This window comes from Oncorhynchus masou, chromosome 33 (genome assembly GCF_036934945.1).
Source record: "Oncorhynchus masou masou isolate Uvic2021 chromosome 33, UVic_Omas_1.1, whole genome shotgun sequence".
NCBI lineage: Eukaryota > Metazoa > Chordata > Actinopteri > Salmoniformes > Salmonidae > Oncorhynchus > Oncorhynchus masou.
In genome coordinates, this window is record NC_088244.1 from 42,562,164 (window position 1) to 42,584,148 (window position 21,985).

At 45.5% G+C, this 21,985-nt stretch overlaps 1 protein-coding gene across 1 annotated transcript in view; it reads right to left on the reverse strand.

Moving 5' to 3' along the window:
* LOC135527381 (multiple epidermal growth factor-like domains protein 6) overlaps positions 1-21,985 on the reverse strand; it is a 123,065-nt gene that overhangs the window by 92,721 nt on the left and 8,359 nt on the right. The window contains exons 2-3 of the mRNA XM_064955895.1: positions 11,544-11,666; positions 3,957-4,082 (exon numbers count right to left, since the gene is read on the reverse strand). Of these exons, the coding sequence (XP_064811967.1) occupies positions 3,957-4,082; positions 11,544-11,666 (249 nt within the window). The remainder of the gene's footprint in view (positions 1-3,956; positions 4,083-11,543; positions 11,667-21,985) is intronic.

Here is a 21,985-nt window from a genome sequence, read left to right on the forward strand (position 1 = left end):
TTCTGTTGTTGATTTGAAAATTTGATTTAACTATTTTTTGAGAAATATTATACTTTAGGTTAAGCTTAGTTTGGGGGCAATGTGGAATCAATATTTTTTTATTCTGCTTTACTGAAAATGTATCATCATTGACATCATGCTAAGGTACGAGCACGAAAGATTCTGCACGGGACAAGAACGGATGTCTGGTCCCCCACAGTTTATCAGGTACACCCATCTAGTACAGGGTCGTACCTCAACTTTACCTCCACAACAGCCTGAATTCTTCAGGGCATGGAAACAGTATCAAGGGCCCCAACGTGTACCAGGAAAACATTCCTTTCACCATTACACCCCTGGATGGGGCCATAGACTCACGCTACATACGCCAAATCCTTACGCCAACAGGGACCCAGATTTGTCAGACCAGGCAATGGTTTTCCACTCCTCAATTGTCCGGTGTTGGTGATCGCTTGCTCACTAGAGCCGCTTCTTCATGTTTTTAGCTGATAGGAGTGGAATCCGGTGGGGTCGTCTGCTGCAATAGCCAATCCGTGACAAGGACCGACGAGTTGTGCGTTGCTAGATGCCGTTCTGCACACCACTGTTGTACTGCGCTGTTATTTGCCTGTTTGTGGTCTGCCTGATAGCTTGCATGATTCTTGCCATTCTCCTTCAACCTCTCATCGACGAGCTGTTTTCACCCACAGGACTGCCACCGACTGGATGTTTTTGGTTTGTCGCACCATTCTTGTAAACCCTAGACACCGTCACTTGGCTCTGTCATAACCTCACATGGTCTCTCCTATCATTGCTATGCAGACGACACACAATTAATCTTCTCCTTTCCCCCTTCTGATGACCAGGTGGCGAATCGCATCTCTGCATGTCTGGCAGACATATCAGTGTGGATGACGGATCACCACCTCAAGCTGAACCTCGGCAAGACGGAGCTGCTCTTCCTCCCGGGGAAGGACTGCCCGTTCCATGATCTCGCCATCACGGTTGACAACTCCATTGTGTCCTCCTCCCAGAGCGCTAAGAACCTTGGCGTGATCCTGGACAACACCCTGTCGTTCTCAACCAACATCATGGCGGTGGCCCGTTCCTGTAGGTTCATGCTCTACAACATCCGCAGAGTACGACCCTGCCTCACACAGGAAGCGGCGCAGGTCCTAATCCAGGCACTTGTCATCTCCCGTCTGGATTACTGCAACTCGCTGTTGGCTGGGCTCCCTGCCTGTGCCATTAAACCCCTACAACTCATCCAGAACGCCGCAGCCCGTCTGGTGTTCAACCTTCCCAAGTTCTCTCACGTCACCCCGCTCCTCCGCTCTCTCCACTGGCTTCCAGTTGAAGCTCGCATCCGCTACAAGACCATGGTGCTTGCCTACGGAGCTGTGAGGGGAACGGCTCCGCAGTACCTCCAGGCTCTGATCAGGCCCTACACCCAAGCAAGGGCACTGCGTTCATCCACCTCTGGCCTGCTCGCCTCCCGACCATTGAGGAAGTACAGTTCCCGCTCAGCCCAGTCAAAACTGTTCGCTGCTCTGGCCCCCCAATGGTGGAACAAACTCCCTCACGACGCCAGGACAGCGGAGTCAATCACCACCTTCCGGAGACACCTGAAACCCCACCTCTTCAAGGAATACCTAGGATAGGATAAGTAATCCTTCTCACCACCCCCCCCTTAATGATTTAGATGCACTATTGTAAAGTCGCTGTTCCACTGGATGTCAGAAGGTGAATTCACCAATTTGTAAGTCGCTCTGGATAAGAGCGTCTGCTAAATGACTTAAATGTAATGTAATGTGCGTGAAAAGCCCAGGAGGCCGGCCATATCTGAGATACTGGAACCAGCGCTCCTGGTACCGATGATCATAACACGCTCCCTTAGGTCACTCATTTTGCCCATTCTAACGTTCAATCTAACAGTAACTGAATGCCTCCATGTCCGTCTGCTTGCTTTATATACCACGTGACCCACTGTCTGTAGGAGCGAACCATTTTCATGAACAGGGTGGTGTAGCTAATAAACTGTATGTCTAAAAGACACATCTGGATTTAGAATTTGTCAGGATGTAGTGTATATCCACCAAACTCCAAAATTGCTTTGGAAATGGTCTATATTCTTTAGAATATTAAAAACGTGGAATGTAAAGATATCCCCTGAAATGGATGCTTTTTCGCCCAGTGGCAGTCCACCATTTTATAATAATCAGAACTATTTATGATGTTGTACATGGCACAATTGTAATACTTGACCATCAAAACATTGATGCAGGCATCACCTTTTCTGTGTTACTATGTATAGTTCAGCAGATATGACGGGAAAAATACACTGTCCGCTTATAGTGGAATAGCAAAATGGCCACCATGGATGCCAGGGGCATTTTTTATGTTGTGCATGGCATTACTGTAATCCTTGACCATCAACATAGAGAGGTAGACATCATATTTTCTGTGTTAACATGTTGGGTTCATAAGATATGACGCACAATGCATTGTTTGTTTATGGCGGAATGTCCACCACATCCGCCGGGAGGTGTTTTTGCGATGCCTCCATCTGAACATTTTCAGGGCGCCAAACTGTACAAGTGTACCAAGTTTCAAACTTTTATGAAAAAGTGAAAATATATCCACAGATTTGGCACATATTGCCTGGACTATATATAAAATGTATACTCCATCTACTGTATCTGAAGCAGGAGGAAATCTGGACGCTAGAGCTTGGGAAAGTGGTCATTAACACAAGCTAGCAAGTTACAATGGACAGAATCGGTGCAGTCTGCAGCCTTTAAGAAGACATAATTGTGTTTTATTGCATTTCAAATTCACCACAGGACAAGGCTGCCAAACTCCTTTAGGGGGTCATACCAAATGGGCATGGGAAACAACAATGGCCACAAGTGCAATTGAGTTTGTTTAATGTGTTACTTTTATTAGGCTGCGGTATTTGTTCATGGTTTTCATGGGCTTTGTTGGAGAAAACATAGTGGAGCTGGTAAGTTAAACACCAGGATGGATTTATAGTCATGGAATGACATTAGATTTCTTTGGCCCCACGACAGATAAAACAGGCAGAAAATGAACTGTTGAAGTATAGCCAATACAGCGAATGCAGCCAACACAGCACAGTAAGCATTTTGTTATTCCCTGTCATGAAAAACAAAGAAAAATAGGTTTGTGCCGCATGGCTTAGCATCAGTTCGCATCACCAGCGTTGTTGTAGGGCAGCCCCCGAAGTGACTCTTCTTATCAACTGTATGCAATAATTTCCTTTGTGTCATTTTAGGAAATCAACATTCTCTGTATTATGTCTCCAACCCCCATAGTCTCACCTCTGAGAAGCAGAGGTGACATCATGCAAGTCTGATATCTGATTGGAGGTTAACGTGACAGTAATACTATCGGTCAACACCGCAGATTTTTAATCCAAACAGCTCAGATGCTTATCAAAGGGTCTTAGATTCCTTGTTCGTTCTCTTTTTTTTGTGCCTGAACTGCTGTGGTGAGATACAATCTCTCTCTTTCTTTCTCTCTCCAGCCCATGGACTTTTGGGGCATGGCCTTTCAGGGTATGATGTCTTGTATAATGTTATCATTGTGTTTTCAAAGTAATTCAATAATAATTGTATTTAGAATTCCATTCTCAGACATTTCTTAATTGCCTATTACTGTAACTCAACTATAGTGTGCTTGTGTATTGCTAAATAATCTTTATGGACTCGGATAATTCGTTAGATGTGCTAATTGCTTCATCTTATTATGAGTCACATGTGAGGTATTTATAATATAATATATAGTGTATATACACAATATTAGTGCCAACAACATTGTGGGTTTCGATTCGCACTGGGAACATATAGGCTTTGGATAAAAGTGTCTGCCAAAAAGGCATAAAAAGGATGGACTGAGAAGTTTGCACACAAGCACACACAGGTTTTTCTTTTAAATGGCCGACTAGTGGCACTTACACTTGCAGTGTTTGCTGTCCTCTGCAAGATGATAGTTGGATCTGCAGCGACACTGGTAGTGATCCGGGGACAGCTGCACACAGTCCTGCTCACAGCCTCCATTTCTGACAGCACAGGAGTGGACGGCTGGGGAGAAACACACAGAGTGAGACATGATAGATCAACAATTAAAGGTGATGTACAGTACACAAATGTAATTGATTGATTATTATGTGAAGAAAGAGTACCTGTTTAGAAACTCTCAAAGCTACATGTTTGATCACTATTGTTTTTTCAATTCAGATTATCTACAATGACACAGGCAAATAGTTGTTAATGCGAGCAGGATAAACTCGCGGAAATTACATGTACAGTAGGTCTGCTCGCTCTGACAGCACGAGCAAGTGTTTGTCTATATGTTCTCACAAAGTGCAAGACACCACCAGATCGTTTCAAACATTTGATTTATGCTAACGCATAACCCAAGGTGAACTGTATCTCAAAGATGAGATGTAGCTCCTGCATTTTCAGTTGGAGGAACTCAGAAAAAGGAGTTACAGTTTCAAAACAAAAACAAACATGAACCCCATCTACACTCCGATCTTGGAAAATGATGAAGGCGCTGACCCCACTCCTCTCCACTCTGTTTTCTCTTCAATTGCCATCTCAGGACAGAGGCCCAATAATAACAACGCTTTTTTTGCTGATCCATTCGCGAGACATCTGATTCGGGCCGATAAGCCTGCGGACAGCAGGGTACTTACAATACGTGGCTCATTGCAGTGGACCTTGACTAGAAACAACCCTTGCCGCTCACCCCTAGATCCCTCAAACTCAACTCTGGACCTTCGGAGCCAGTTCCACTGCTTGGTTTCGTTGTTCCCTTCTAATCAAGAACAGATTGAGACCTGGCACACCAGGTGCGTGCAATGAATTATGAGGTAGAACATAAAATCAGCAGGCTCCAGACCTCGTTGGGTAAGAGTTGAATACCCCTGCTCTAGAGCCTAGGAACGTTATGCATATCTGAAAGGACTGGATAGGTATAAGCAATATGATAGTTGCTCAACCTTGCCCACTAGGTGGAACTTGCAATATTTCCCACACCTATCTTATCCTGTCAGATCTAGTGCCCAGAGTGGTATAGGGGCAGGGGGTTGTGTTTGACATATGTTTATTCAGGAAAGCTGTGAGATCTTCAGTGGAAAGTATCAGGTCTTCCCCTGACTGACAACGTGCCCCGGGAAGCCATAATGACTCACTTGACAGGGTCGCTTTGGCAAATAAATTGCCTATATGCTCTCCATCGATAGTAAATCACCCAAAACGTCACATGACCAATATATGAGCCAACTAGGTCTAATTTTGGTCCACATTTCATACTAATTCTCAAATTGCAATGTTCATTTTCCCAATGATGGATGAGTTGGCTCCTTCGGCTGTGCTAAGGCTGAACCCAGATGAGATGTGAGTGAAAGAATGACATGGGGAAGAAAGAGCAAAGATGATGGATATAGTGACAAGATACATGTCTCTCCACCATAACAAATGGGAGTTGTTGTCCACAAAGTGGCATGGCGGGCTGTATACCTCCCGCCAATCCGTTCTTTGGATTGGTGGACACATCTCATTATTGTAATCCTTTTTTAAATATTCGATGAGGGTTGTTGACGTCAACCGCCTGTATTCAATGGAGATAGCTGCTATGCTACTAGGCTTATGCCATGAATATGCATAGCCATCTCGAGACAACTCTGGAGTAAAGAGTTTTTTGGGAAACTCTGTGCTAGGGAACAGTTGAGACTATTTAGGGCTCATAAATAATGCAAAAGGCCAGACACATATACGTGGGTTGTCGTGCAAATTCTTACACAGGGACATTCGAAATCAATCGTAAATTAATAATTATTTATTATCAGCCTGCTGGAGAGGTTCCAACAAACTTGATGCACCATAGTGAACATCTGTTAGGAGCTCTAACGGGGCAGTCCTGTTAATTCCCTTATATACTGCAGACAAGTCCTATTTGCATGATTTAGCGTACTGCCAAATTGCAGATACTGATAAGTGAGGATTCGTTCAATATGGTCACTTGTATGAACACAGAAAACTGTTATTAGAAAAGCATATGATTAGAACACAGAAATGTGTTATTATAAAATCACGAACATTAAAAATTTACAGCACAGGGTCTATACTTTTTTTCAGGGAAATAGAGAAATTAATTTAAAATAAATCTTTGAGTCTTTGGTAAAAAAAACTTTTGTGACGTAGGAACACTCTAAGGGTGTGGTCAGTCAGTCATATGTTTCTCATTAAAGCATTTGTCACAGAGTTTATGTATGGTGTCTTATTTTGCTCTACTGTTTGGAACAGCCTTGAGTTTGTAAGCTGCCTTTAATTTAAAGGAGGAAAACAAGGCCTGGCAAAAAAAACAACAGCATGAGAAGAATGAGATCGTTTGTATGACACATCATGCCATCAGAGAGTTCCATGACATCAAAGTAGCCTGATTAAAATCTAAATAAATAACTAAATTGAATATGCGCTTTTGGACTGCACGCAGTTGCTGTGCAGACACCAAGAGGGAATCTAAGATTAGTGCATGTGGCGGAGCACATCTTCTACCTCTCAGTGGTGAATAGGAACAGCAATGGGGTTAAAAGTATTTGTAGTTTTGGAGGGGTTGGCTTTGGAGGTGGCCAACACTCGAGAGCTACAGGGGGTGCACATTTATGTTCCAGCCCAGCTCTAACACAACTGATTTTATTAATTCATTGTTTGCCAGGACCTTGGTGAGCTGAATCAGTTGTGTTAGTGCAAGGCTGGAACAAAACCTTGCACACCTGTAGCTCTCCAGGAAAAGGATGAATCAATGAATTAATAATTATAATCACAAACTGAGGTAGTGTAATTTGGGGCCCATTTCCATGAAAACGTTAATAATATGAATGGGTTCCCATCTCTGTGGTAATTACTCATAAAAATACACAAATCAGGCTATTTGTAGGCAAGCTGTAACATTTCCTTCAAACGGGCCCTGGTCAAAGCCAACAATGTTTCGACAGGCCTCGGGGGCTTCCCATGGCCCGCTGCGAGGCAACGGTCCTAAATCAATCACACAGACAAGAGAAGGGTAACAACTTTGCTATATAGTGACTCTTATCATGTTTATCTTTACTTTTTTGATACAGAAGATCATTCTATTATCACATATGACCTCCAGCCACTTCTGGGCATCAAATCGACCTCAATTTGGACTTAAAATATGACTTCAACTCCGACTGAGCTATTCCACTGTTCATACCGACTCCTATTTGTGGCAAAGACAAAATCAAACGGTGCTCTCCTCCATTCTATTGGAAAATTTCCAGTCACTCAAGAATAAGATGGATGATCTTCGTTCGAGTCTCTCTGTTACAGAATTGTTTTATTTTGAGGTATCATGTTAGCACGTAGGGCACACCAATTGGTGTCACCTTGTTAGTAAGTATGTGTTACACCTGTGCTGGCTTGTCCATTTCGTTAGTCAGAAGGTGTTTCACCTGTGCTAGCCCAGGTGATATTTAAGAGTGACTGGCTCAGTGCTCCAGTTGAACTTGAGAGATGTGGGAGAGCTACATTTCATGTCAGCTGAGGTGCGATTTTGAGCTCAACTTTATTTAACTAGGCAAGTCAGTTAAGAAATTCTTATTTTCAATGACTAGGAACAGTGGGTTAACTGCCTGTTCAGGAGCAGAATGATAGATTTGTACCTTGTCAGCTCGGGGGTTTGAACTTGCAACCTTCCGGTTACTAGTCCAACACTCTAACCACTAGGCTACCCTGCCGCCTCAGATCTCCTCCCAGACCTGAACTAAAGCATCCACCAACTCCTGGACAGTCTGTGGTGCAACGTGGCGTTGGTGGATGGAGCGAGACATGATGTGCTCAATTGGATTCAGGTCTGGGGAACGGGCGGGCCAGTCCATAGCATCAATGCCTTCCTCTTGCAGAAACTGCTGACACACTCCAGCCACATGAGGTCTAGCATTGTCTTGCATGAGGAGGAACCCAGGGCCAACCGCACCAGCATATGGTCTCACAAGGGGTATGAGGATCTCATCTCGGTACCTAATGGCAGTCAGGCTACCTCTGGCGAGCACATGGAGGGCTGTGCGGCCCCCCAAAGAAATGCCACCCCACACCATGACTGACCCACCGCCAAACCAGTCATGCTGGAGGATGTTGCAGGCAGCAGAACGTTCTCCACGGCGTCTCCAGACTCTGTCACGTCTGTCACATGTGCTCAGTGTGAACCTGCTTTCATCTGTGAAGAGCACAGGGCGCCAGTGGCGAATATATTGGTGTTCTCTGGCAAATGCCAAACGTCCTGCACGGTGTTGGGCTGTAAGCACAACCCCCACCTGTGGACGTCGGGCCCTCATACCACCCTCATGGAGTCTGTTTCTAACCGTTTGAGCAGACACATGCATATTTTTGGCCTGCTGGAGGTAATTTTGCAGGGCTCTGGCAGTGCTCCTCCTGCTCCTCCTTGCACAAAGGTGGAGGTAGCTGTCCTGCTGCTGGGTTGTGCCCTCCTACGGCCTCCTCCACATCTTCTGATGTACTGGCCTGTCTCCTGGTAGCGCCTCCATGCTCTGGACACTACGCTGACAGACACAGCAAACCTTCTTTCCACAGCTCACATTGATGTGCTATCTTGGATGAGCTGCACTACCTGAGCCACTTGTGTGAGTTGTAGACTCCGTCTCATGCTACCACTAGTGTGAAAGCACCACCAGCATTCAAAAGTGACCAAAACATCAGCCAGGAAGCATAGGAACTGAGAAGTGGTCTGTGGCCACCACCTGCAGAACCACTCCTTTATTGGGGGTGTCTTGCTAATTGCCTATAATTTCCACCCGTTGTCTATTCCATTTGCACAACAGCATGTGAAATTTATTGTCAATCAGTGTTGCTTCCTAAGTGGACAGTTTGATTTCACAGAAGTGTGATTGACTTGGAGTTACATTGTGTTGTTTAAGTGTTCCCTTTATTTTTTTGAGCAGTGTATATACACTACCGTTCAAAAGTTTGGGGTCACTCAGAAACGTCCTTGTTTTTGAAAGATAAACTTTTTTTTGTCCATTAATGTAACATCAAATTGATCAGAAATACAGTGTAGACATTGTTAATGTTGTAAATGACTATTGTAGCTGGAAACAGTAGATCTTTAAATTGAATATCTACAGTTGAAGTTGGAAGTTTACATACACTTAGGTTGGAGTCATTATGTCTACACTGTATTTCTGATCAATTTGATGTTGTTTTAATGTTATTTTTTTAAATTTTCTTTCAAAAACAAGGAAATGTGTAATTGCCCCAAACTTTTGAACGGTAGTGTATATATTTATTTTTACTCGTAATTTGGGTAGGCACAAAACTACCTTCATACTTCAATTTTGTTTTTTTTCAAGGGTCCTAGTTACCTTCATACGAGTCCTGTGACACTTGTGCGGGTCATAGAGCAAAACGTAGATGATCATCGTATTCGTGAGAATCTCCCTTTTCCACAGTGAGGTCACATTAGTTTGTAGCCCAAACGGTTCGGAAGCTACAAACAGATGTTAGCACATCAACAGTACCGATCCTAGAGCAAAACGGAGAACACCTTCATGTACCTGAGAGTCTCCTCTTTCCATAGTAGTTTGTATGTCAAACTGTTTGGACGCTAAAGATGTTTTAGTGAGAAGACAAATTTTCAGGATGTCACTTTTGACTGCAGATGCGGAAGTGCAACATTGGCAGATGCAGTGGATTGAGATGCATCCAAATCAAACAAATATATTCTTACTTAATTAAACTGACGGATTTTAAATGTTTTTTTTTAAATAATGTTACTTAGATTGACACACCGTTGCGTCAATCGACTCAAGTGGGTTAAATTCTTTATTGTTGGGAAGGGCTCATAAGCACGCATTTCATGGTAAAGTCTACACCAGTTGTATTCGGTGCATATGACAAATACAATTTGATTTGATTTGAGTTAACCTGACATGCTGTTGTTGTGTGCCAGAGGCAGAAACTGAGCTACTACAGTATATACGCCCAGACAAGAACCTGCTCTGTAAGGGCTGCTGGAGAACAGCAGGAAAGCACCTCTTTTGCCAGCACAAAAGACTCTTTGATTCCCCCTTTTGACACAAGCAGAAGGTGAAGACCCCTTTCCCTGCTTTGATGTGAGTCCCAGCCTCTACCGTAGCGTAGTTTCCAGATGGCGAGGGCAACAATGGGATACAGCCAGCACGTTGGACCAGATCCACCTCTTTCATCCCAAACCCCTATCACTCCCAAACCCCTCACCCCTGACCTTGGTTGACCTTAGGTGCCCCTCCACAGCTCCACCCTCCCTTTAGGTCTCACTGATGGCTCCAGGGTGAAGTTCTCAAAGGTACAGTAGAGACCTAGAATCAGCTTCCCCTCCTCCAAGCCTAACCTTAACCATTAGTGGGGAAATGCAAAACTGACCCAAGGTCAGTGTCTAGGGTAGGTGTTCCAACTTTTTTCGTCCACGATCCAGTTTTGATATCTGAAAGTTCTCATGACCCCAACCACAAAATAAATTGTAATTAAAAGCCCATGTTTACTTTTTTATTTGGGGCTATGGCAGGCAATTGCAAAACATTCTAACAGTATTTCTGATTGTTTTCTCAACTCACGATCACATACTTTTAATGTGGAGCTATACAGCCAATTGCAAATGAGTCTGACATTATCTCTTATCTACCCACCGCTGATGAGATGGGTGTGCTTGGTGCATGTCACATCGGAGCTTCTCAAAGTCAGGGGGTGTGGTCAACAGTGCGCTCCTCATCACTGCTGTCACATCCAACCTGGATCAATATTTGGTTTAAATGCAGACGAGACCACTGCTGAATCAGGCTTCACACAGATATGAGCTGACGAAGGGCACCATGGGCTCTCAAGTGGCGCAGCGGTCTAAGGCACTGCATCTCAGTGCAAGAGGTGTCACTACAGTCCCTGGTTTGAATCCAGACCGTATCACATCCGGCCGTGATTGGGAGTCCCAAAGGGCGGCACACAATTGGCCCAGTGTCGTCCGGGTTTGGCCGGTGTAGGCCGTCATTGTAAATAAGAATTTGATCTTAGCTGACTTGACTAGTTAAATAAATACAACAAGTGTTAATGCTCTGAAGGAGACAACATGGTATTCCCTTTGAGTCAGCAACCAAAACTCCTCCCTAATGACCCATGAATGCTTAGACTGCAGCATTCAGTCACATGACAGCATGAAAGGCTGCACTTGACTGTTGCACTTGAATCATTCCGATTGAAGCGCCTCAGTCAAGTGCGGACTTTTCCCACGATCTAACGGCACTCTGAATGAATTTTATCGTTTAGATTTCAACAATCATCATTTCGATTTTTAAGGGTAACCACATTACAATGATTTTGAGATAAAATGATTTTTAAAAAATAACATTTTGGGGGGGATTTTGGAAATGTTCCTGCGACCCCATTTTCATATCAGGTGACCCCATGTGAAACAGGAGACCCATAGTTTTGGAACCACTGGTCTAAAGGCAATTTCACACTACTCCTTACCAATGCATGTCCGGCCATCTGTGTGCAGGCGGGTGCCTGGGTTGCATTCGCAGTAGAACGAGCTTCTGGTGTTGAAGCATCGGTGGTGGCAGCCACCATTGTGGACCTGACACTCGTCAACATCTGTGGCAAAGAAATGACAAAGAGCAGAGGGTGAGAAACATACTGCAAATAATATACAAATCAGTGTGATTGCTGTACAGTGTACTGTAATGGAAGAGCTCTCGCTATACAGTGTACTGTAGTGGAAGAGCTCTGCTGCACAGTGTATTGTAGTGGAAGAGCTCTGCTGTACAGTGTATTGTAGTGGAAGAGCTCTGCTGTACAGTGTATTGTAGTGGAAGAGCTCTCATTGTACAGTGTACTGAATTGGAAGAGCTCTCGCTGTACAGTGTACAGTAGTTGAAGGGCTCTCGCTGTACAGTGTACTGTTGTGTAAGAGCTCTCGCTATACAGTGTACTGTAGTGGAAGAGCTCTGCTGCACAGTATATTGTAGTCGAAGAGCTCTGCTGTACAGTGTATTGTAGTGGAAGAGCTCTGTTGTACAGTGTATTGTAGTGGAAGAGCTCTCGCTATACAGTGTACTGTAGTGGAAGAGCTCTGCTGCACAGTGTATTGTAGTGGAAGAGCTCTACTGCACAGTGTATTGTAGTGGAAGAGCTCTGCTGTACAGTTTATTGTAGTGGAAGATCTCTCGCTATACAGTGTACTGTCGTGGAATAGCTCTGCTGTACAGTGTATTGTAGTGGAAGAGCTCTGCTGTACAGTATATTGTAGTGGAAGAGCTCTCGCTGTACAGTGTACTGTAGTGGAAGAGCTCTCTCTATACAGTGTACTGTAGTGGAAGAGCTCTCTCTGTACAGTGTATTGTAGTGGAAGGGCTCTGCTGTACAGTGTATTGTAGTGGAAGAGCTCTCGCTATACAGTGTACTGTAGTGGAAGAGCTCTGCTGCACAGTGTATTGTAGTGGAAGAGCTCTCTCTGTAAGAGCTCTCTCTGTAGAGTGTATTGTAGTGGAAGAACTCTGCTGTACAGTGTATTGTAGTGGAAGAGCTCTCGCTATACAGTGTACTGTAGTGGAAGAGCTCTGCTGCACAGTGTATTGTAGTGGAAGAGCTCTCTCTGTACAGTGTATTGTAGTGGAAGAGCTCTGCTGTACAGTGTATTGTAGTGGAAGAGGTCTCGCTATACAGTGTACTGTAGTGGAAGAGCTCTGCTGCACAGTGTATTGTAGTGGAAGAGCTCTGCTGTACAGTTTATTGTAGTGGAAGATCTCTCGCTATACAGTGTACTGTCGTGGAATAGCTCTGCTGTACAGTGTATTGTAGTGGAAGAGCTCTGCTGTACAGTATATTGTAGTGGAAGAGCTCTCGCTGTACAGTGTACTGTAGTGGAAGAGCTCTCTCTATACAGTGTACTGTAGTGGAAGAGCTCTCTCTGTACAGTGTATTGTAGTGGAAGGGCTCTGCTGTACAGTGTATTGTAGTGGAAGAGCTCTCGCTATACAGTGTACTGTAGTGGAAGAGCTCTGCTGCACAGTGTATTGTAGTGGAAGAGCTCTCTCTGTAGAGTGTATTGTAGTGGAAGAACTCTGCTGTACAGTGTATTGTAGTGGAAGAGCTCTCGCTATACAGTGTACTGTAGTGGAAGAGCTCTGCTGCACAGTGTATTGTAGTGGAAGAGCTCTCTCTGTACAGTGTATTGTAGTGGAAGAGCTCTGCTGTACAGTGTACTGTAGTGGAAGAGCTCTCTCTGTACAGTGTATTGTAGTGGAAGAGCTCTGCTGTACAGTGTATTGTAGTGGAAGAGGTCTCGCTGTACAGTGTACTGTAGTGGAAGAGCTCTCTCTGTACAGTGTATTGTAGTGGAAGAGCTCTGCTGTACAGTGTATTGTAGTGGAAGAGCTCTCGCTATACAGTGTACTGTAGTGGAAGCGCTCTGCTGCACAGTGTATTGTAGTGGAAGAGCTCTCGCTGTACAGTGTACTGTAGTGGAAGAGCTCTCCCTGTACCGTGTATTGTAGTGGAAGAGCTCTGCTGTACAGTGTATTGTGGTGGAAGAGCTCTCGCTATACAGTGTACTGTAGTGGAAGAGCTCTGCTGCACAGTGTATTGTAGTGGAAGAGCTCTCTCTGTCCAGTGTTTTGTAGTGGAAGAGCTCTGCTGTACAGTGTATTGTAGTGGAAGAGCTCTGCTGCACAGTGTATTGTAGTGGAAGAGCTCTCGCTATACAGTGTACTGTAGTGGAAGAGCTCTTTCTGTACAGTGTACTGTAGTGGAAGAGCTCTCTCTGTACAGTGTACTGTAGTAGAAGAGCTCTGCTGCACAGTGTATTGTAGTGGAAGAGCTCTCGCTATACAGTGTACTGTAGTGGAAGAGCTCTCGCTATACAGTGTACTGTATTGGAATAGCTCTCACTATACAGTGTACTGTAGTGGAAGAGCTCTGCTGCGCAGTATATTGTAGTGGAAGAGCTCTGCTGTACAGTGTATCGTAGTGGAAGAGCTCTCGCTATACAGTGTACTATATTGGAAGAGCTCTGCTGTACAGTGTATTGTAGTGGAAGAGCTCTCACTATACAGTGTACTGTAGTGGAAGAGCTCTGCTTTACAGTGTATTGTAGAGGAAGAGCTCTGCTGTACATTGTATTATAGTGGAAGAGCTCTCGCTATACAGTTTACTGTAGTGGAAGAGCTCTCGCTGTACAGTGTATTGTAGTGGAAGAGCTATCTCCTTACAGTGTATTGTAGCAGAAGAGCTCTGCTGTACAGTGTATTGTAGTGGAAGAGCTCTCGCTATACATTGTTGCACAGAAGCCCCGCTCTCGCTATACTGTGTACTGTAGTGGAAGAGCTCTGCTGCACAGTGTATTGTAGTGGAAGAGCTCTGCTGTACAGTGTATTGTAGTGGAAGAGCTCTCACTGTACAGTGTATTGTATTGTAAGAGCTCTCGCTGTACAGTGTATTGTAGTGGAAGAGCTCTCGCTGTACAGTGTATTGTAGTGGAAGAGCTCTGCTTTACAGTGTATTGTAGTGGAAGAGCTCTCGCTATACAGTGTACTGTAGTGGAAGAGCTCTCACTGTACAGTGTACTGTAGTGGAAGAGCTCTCGCTTTACAGTGTACTGTAGTGGAAGAGCTCTTTCTGTACAGTGTCTTGTAGTGGAAGAGCTCTGCTGTACATTGTATTATAGTGGAAGAGCTCTCGCTATACAGTTTACTGTAGTGGAAGAGCTCTCGCTGTACAGTGTATTGTAGTGGAAGAGCTATCTCCTTACAGTGTATTGTAGCAGAAGAGCTCTGCTGTACAGTGTATTGTAGTGGAAGAGCTCTCGCTATACATTGTTGCACAGAAGCCCCGCTCTCGCTATACAGTGAACTGTAGTGGAAGAGCTCTGCTGCACAGTGTATTGTAGTGGAAGAGCTCTGCTGTACAGTGCATTGTAATGGAAAAGCTCTCTATGTACAGTGTATTGTAGTGGAAGAGCTCTGCTGTACAGTGTATTGTAGTGGAAGAGCTCTGCTGTACAGTGTATTGTAGTGGAAGAGCTCTCACTGTACAGTGTATTGTATTGTAAGAGCTCTCGCTGTACAGTGTATTGTAGTGGAAGAGATCTCGCTGTACAGTGTATTGTAGTGGAAAAGCTCTCTCTGTACAGTGTATTGTAGTGGAAGAGCTCTGCTGTACAGTGTGTTGTATTGTAAGAGCTCTCGCTTCACAGTGTATTGTAGTGGAAAAGTTCTTGCTGTACAATGTATTATATTGGAAGAGTTCTCACTGTACAGTGTACCACAGAAGCCCTGCTCTCGCTATACAGTGTATTGCAGTGGAAAAGCTCTGCCTAAGCCCCAGAAGCCCTACAAGCCTCTTATAGAGAAGCCTTAGACACACAGAGGAATCAGCAAGAAATACAGTCGCATGCCAATCTCATCGGGGCCAGGTGGTAACAGGAGACAGATGGACAAAGGCCAGAAGAATTAGCAAAGCAAGCACTGGAGGGCCAGTGAACACACACACACCCACACACACACACACACACACACACACACACACACACACACACAAAACCAGCCAGTCTAACGACAGATGCCCTGAGAAAATTACAAGTTATAAGTTAGAAAGCCTATGGCATCTTGATAACCAACCACTACAATGGAGTATATCTATACCATTTACTTCAACAAAAGTTAGCATTACTCTCTGGATCAGGAATGGCAATGGAAAATGAACATAGGGCCCATCCAACCCTCCTCAAAGGCTGTAAACATGTCATCCAGTTCCTCTCCATACGTTTTATCTATCCTTAACAGGTTTTAAAGGTCAATGATTCTCTATGCCTCTATTAAAACTTTATCCAGGGTCCTCTATGACATTAGGTGTCCGTCAGGGACCCGTTTGAAGGTCCTCTCTCCTGGATAATACTTCTTCAAAGAGCACTACTATGGGACAATACATGCTCAGCACAAACCTGTGCCTATCAACAACATAACAGTTTCTTCGCAGCACAGTGGACATGGCTCTATAAGCTAACCTTTAAGGAGCCACATCAATACAATCAACAAGATACGTGGCAGCTAAAGGCAGTCACGTCAAGTACAGTATGTCTCTATTTATCAAAGCCATCAAGTGACATTTTCTAAGTAAGACAAACGCTTATTCTCCATTTGGGGTTTCTGAAGAACAAACATGTTTTTCTCAGTTTCTTTGATAAACAGACATTGTTCCACAATGTCAAGCAGCATTCCATAACGACACTGACACGCATTACATTTCAAGACACTGTGGTCACGAGGCTTGCCTTTCAAGCCTATGAAAAACCATCTGACATGCAGACATCCACTAAACTTCCAACGTCAACATGACCAGAGAGCACCAAAACAAAACCATGAAAGCCAGAACAAGAAATAGAAGGTATTTGGCTTTTGACACAAATGTTGTTAAACTCAGATGTCCTCTGTTGTTTTTGCATCTGGTGCTATATTAGGGTCCACGTGGGGGCATGTGCCTGAATGAGCCACCAGAGGAATTTATAAAAGGCAAAAGGGAAGGATCTGGCTTTGGCCCAGGAGTGGAGAGTGGCCCAGTGGCCATTAAAACTGGGCAGTGTGATAAGCAGTAAATGCCTGGTAATCATCCCGGGATTTAGTGTGTCAGGCATTGTTGATCGTACCAGTAGATTTATCTCGGTAGCATGAGGGGTTTGGAGTGTTACAGCAACGCTCAATCTATTTTTCGAGAGGAGGGAAACATTTGAACATTTTGTTTGTGTGTCAGAGCAGAGTGTTGGCCAGTGGTATTTATATAATGTACATATGCGGGAATAACTGCACTTCATGAGGCACTGGGCCAAATAGCCTAATCGAGTGTTGTGTCTGGGTGAGGTCAAGGTCGTCAGTTCAAATGATCTGAAAGTCCATTAACAGACAAAACAAGCCATTTGTAAATCAAATGTCTTTATTTACGAAGCTGTCCCTTTCATCCTCAAATTGTAATTACAGCCATTTGAACCCCAGACACATTCCATGTTCCCAGACGCAGCTGTTCCCAGACGCAGTTGTTCCCAGACCCAGCTGTTCCCAGACCCAGCTGTTCCCAGACCCAGCTGTTCCCAGACCCAGCTGTTCCCAGGCCCAGCTGTTCCCAGGCCCAGCTGTTCCCAGGCCCAGCTGTTCCCAGGCCCAGCTGTTCCCAGACACATTCCATGTTCCCAGACGCAGCTGTTCCCAAACGCAGCTGTTCCCAGACACAGTCCATGTTCCCAGACGCAGCTGTTCCCAGACACATTCCATGTTCCCAAACGCAGCTGTTCCCAGACACATTCCATGTTCCCAGGCCCAGCTGTTCCCAGACCCAGCTGTTCCCAGACACATTCCATGTTTCCAGACGCAGCTGTTCCCAGACGCAGCTGTTCCCAGACACATTCCATGTTCCCAGACGCAGCTGTTCCCAGACCCAGCTGTTCCCAGACACATTCCATGTTTCCAGACGCAGCTGTTCCCAGACGCAGCTGTTCCCAGACACATTCCATGTTCCCAGACGCAGCTGTTCCCAGACCCAGCTGTTCCCAGACACATTCCATGTTCCCAGATGCAGCTGTTCCCAGACACATTCCATGTTTCCAGACGCAGCTGTTCCCAGACGCAGCTGTTCCCAGACACATTCCATGTTCCCAGGCGCAGCTGTTCCCAGATGCAGCTGTTCCCAGACACATTCCATGTTCCCAGATGCAGCTGTTCCCAGACACATTCCATGTTTCCAGACACAGCTGTTCCCAGACGCAGCTGTTCCCAGACACATTCCATGTTCCCAGATGCAGCTGTTCCCAGCGCAGCTGTTCCCAGACCCAGCTGTTCCCAGACACATTCCATGTTTCCAGACGCAGCTGTTCCCAGATGCAGCTGTTCCCAGACACATTCCATGTTCCCAGACGCAGCAGTTCCCAGACCCAGCTGTTCCCAGACACATTCCATGTTCCTAGACGCAGCTGTTCCCAGGCGCAGCTGTTCCCAGATGCAGCTGTTCCCAGACACATTCCATGTTCCGAGACGCAGCTGTTCCCAGGCGCAGCTGGTCCCAGACGCAGCTGTTCCCAGACCCTGCTGTTCCCAGACCCAGCTGTTCCCAGGCGCAGCTGTTCCCAGACCCAGCTGTTCCCAGACACATTCCATGTTCCCAGACGCAGCTGTTCCCAAACGCAGCTGTTCCCAGACACATTCCATGTTCCCAGACGCAGCTGTTCCCAGACACATTCCATGTTCCCAAACGCAGCTGTTCCCAGACACATTCCATGTTCCCAGGCCCAGCTGTTGCCAGACCCAGCTGTTCCCAGATGCAGCTGTTCCCAGACACATTCCATGTTCCCAGACGCAGCTGTTCCCAGACGCAGCTGTTCCCAGACACATTCCATGTTCCCAGACGCAGCTGTTCCCAGACACATTCCATGTTCCCAGACGCAGCTGTTTTCAGACCCAGCTGTTCCCAGACACATTCCATGTTCCCAGATGCAGCTGTTCCCAGACGCAGCTGTTCCCAGACACATTCCATGTTCCCAGACGCAGCCGTTCCCAGACACATTCCATGTTCCCAGACACAGCTGTTCCCAGGCGCAGTTGTTCCCAGATGCAGCTGTTCCCAGACACATTCCATGTTCCGAGACGCAGCTGTTCTCAGACGCAGCTGTTCCCAGACACATTCCATGTTCCGAGACGCAGCTGTTCTCAGACGCAGCTGTTCCCAGACACATTCCATGTTCCGAGACGCAGCTGTTCTCAGACGCAGCTGTTCCCAGACACATTCCATGTTCCCAGACGCAGCTGTTCCCAGACGCAGCTGTTCCCAGACACATTCCATGTTCCCAGACGCAGCTGTTCCCAGACACATTCCATGTTCCCAGACGCAGCTGTTCCCAGACACATTCCATGTTCCCAGACGCAGCTGTTTTCAGACCCAGCTGTTCCCAGACACATTCCATGTTCCCAGATGCAGCTGTTCCCAGACGCAGCTGTTCCCAGATGCAGCTGTTCCCAGACACATTCCATGTTCCCAGACGCAGCTGTTCCCAGACACATTCCATGTTCCCAGACACACCTGTTCCCAGGCGCAGCTGTTCCCAGATGCAGCTGTTCCCAGGTGCAGCTGTTCCCAGATGCAGCTGTTCCCAGACACATTCCATGTTCCGAGACGCAGCTGTTCTCAGACGCAGCTGTTCCCAGACACATTCCATGTTCCGAGACGCAGCTGTTCTCAGACGCAGCTGTTCCCAGACACATTCCATGTTCCGAGACGCAGCTGTTCTCAGACACATTCCATGTTCCGAGACGCAGCTGTTCTCAGACGCAGCTGTTCCCAGACACATTCCATGTTCCGAGACGCAGCTGTTCCCAGACGCAGCTGTTCTCAGACGCAGCTGTTCCCAGACGCAGCTGTTCCCACACGCCGCATGTAAATGCTATAAGGATTTGAAAATGTTGCTATTTCTCACAGCCAAGGGATAATTTACTGCTGGAGGGTCTTGAGACTGAGACTGGATGGAGAGAGTCAAAATAAAAACACAGAAATTAGTGGAACGACAAGAGACGTAAGCAGAAGGACGCCAGGATGAAGCTAAGAAATTAAGGGTGCAGGGGTCTTAGTTTCATTTCTTTTACAGTCAGGAGCCAAACAAGGAGTCATGCTGCATTTAGATGAGGGATGTAAAAAAACGTCCTACCAGTCGGCATATCAGGACAAGAAAGCAAGAAAGAAAATGATGGCAAAAGCAAGCCAGCACTACAGTATGCGTTGCTATGGTGATTTCAGTAAACACACATCCGGTAGAGAACAACACTATGGCAGAGGGCAAAAGTTGAAATATTTTAAGTCTGGCGGTCCCATCTACCGTGGCGGCTGACGGCATTCACCGCCAGCCTCACTGGCATTTACAATCGTTCTCTCATTGAAAGCAATGACATCTGGTTTGCCGTCTACTGTCTACCTCGTACCATGTAAAAGCAGCATTACTCAAAGTGAAACACTCATATTTCAAGTGAATGACACATTACCAACTGTACATGTATACAGAAACCAATTATGGTTAAGAAGAAAAATAACCAACTGAAAAGAGCTCATCTTAACATCGTGGTTCTTCCCAAATGGCTTTTTTCACATATGTAGACACTGCTATGGTGCTGGAGATAGTAACTATGAGGTTGAAAAGTGCTGAAATATTGCCCTTTAACAGTGATGGAATGGGTGGCCTTTCTTGATAAACACAAAGCAGTGCCCATGGGGTGCTGTAAGGTAGAGGGTTAGGTAGGGTGTAAGAGCACAGTCAGTGCACTTGACTGCAGCATTGATGAAGAGGTCAGTCTCTCTCTGAAGAAGGAAGGCAGACTTGTCCAGACAGCTCATCAGACAGTCTGGCACACTCTCTGAGGCTGCCCTTGATAAAAGGGCCTGATTGCACTCAGGACTTGGTAGTACTCCTGTGATGATGATTAAAGGCCTGCCTATTCTCCTCCATGAGATAAATAATTATGTCTGACCCCTGGGCGCCACCAAACTTAAATGGCCAGCAGCCTCTCTGTGATGATATACTGTACGATAGGCGCTACTAATGTATTTCTCACTGCGCTGGCAACCATATTAACATTCTGTTGGCAAGATATCTGGGTTGCAAACCATTGTCTTAAGGGGGTAGGCACTTTGACATACGATATGTTTCTTACCCCAACGGGCAAAGGCATCAGTCATTTTTTTAAGAGGGAGGTTAACAGCGTTAACCTTTTCTTCACATTACAACTGAACAGAATCTGGTCTAAGCATCAGCTCCACAACGTGATATCCTCTTGATAATTACAGGGTGAAACATGAAGGTGAAGATTACTCTCATATGAAACGATGGCAGACAAAATGGCCGTTCACGGGTCATGAACGTTGACTCCACAACAAAGTGGGGAGTATGCTTTTCAATTTAAAAATAATCATTGTTTCATCAATCATGCTGCTTTGAGGCATTTTATTAAGGCTGTTTGCAAGACGTGGCATGTTTTCATAGGACACTGCCAACAAGGAGATAAAATCCAAAGCCACATCAACACTGATGGAAAGCAGGAATTCATTAAACATGCCATGCAGACTTCACACACTGGCAAGCACACACTGGCAAGCTCTCACAAGCACGCACACTCAGGTGCGTGCGCACACACACAATCCGACCTCAGAATTGTTAATAAAGCAGGAGAATAAGGAACAGAAAACAGCCATTTTCCATCAAAATCTGTTCTCTCTGGGAGCAACAGTAACGTACTGTGTAATTGCTTATGTGTCTGTGCAGAATAGCCTCCAGTTTCAGTACATTAAAGAACATTATATTACACTCTATACAGTACATAGTCTACACATTTACATATACAGTGTATACAAAGTGAGCCTCCCAAACAGCGTACTAATCAAACACATGCTGGAACGGCTTTCTTCTGTGGACGAAGGAGAGGACCAAAGCGCAGCGTCGTTAGTGTTCATCATGTTTAATAAAGACGATAAACGTGAACACTACAAAATAACAAATGTGGGGTGGGGTGGACCAAAACAGTTCTGTCTGATGCAGACACACGAAGACAGAAGACAACCACCCACAAAACCCAACACAAAACAGGCTACCTAAATATGGTTCCTAATCAGAGACAATGACTAACACCTGCCTCTGATTGAGAACCATATCAGGCCAAACATAGAAACGGGAAAACTAGACACACAACATAGAATGCCCACTCAGCTCACGTCCTGACCAACACTAAAACAAAGAAAACACAAAAGAACTATGGTCAGAACGTGACACATTCAGGCACTACAGGCTGATGAGAACCCCCCTGACAGATCTGCAAAGAATCTTGACAAGAGGCTCAATTGACACACTGTGTGTGTGTATGAGTGTGAGTGTGCGAAAAGAGCCAGTGAGTTCT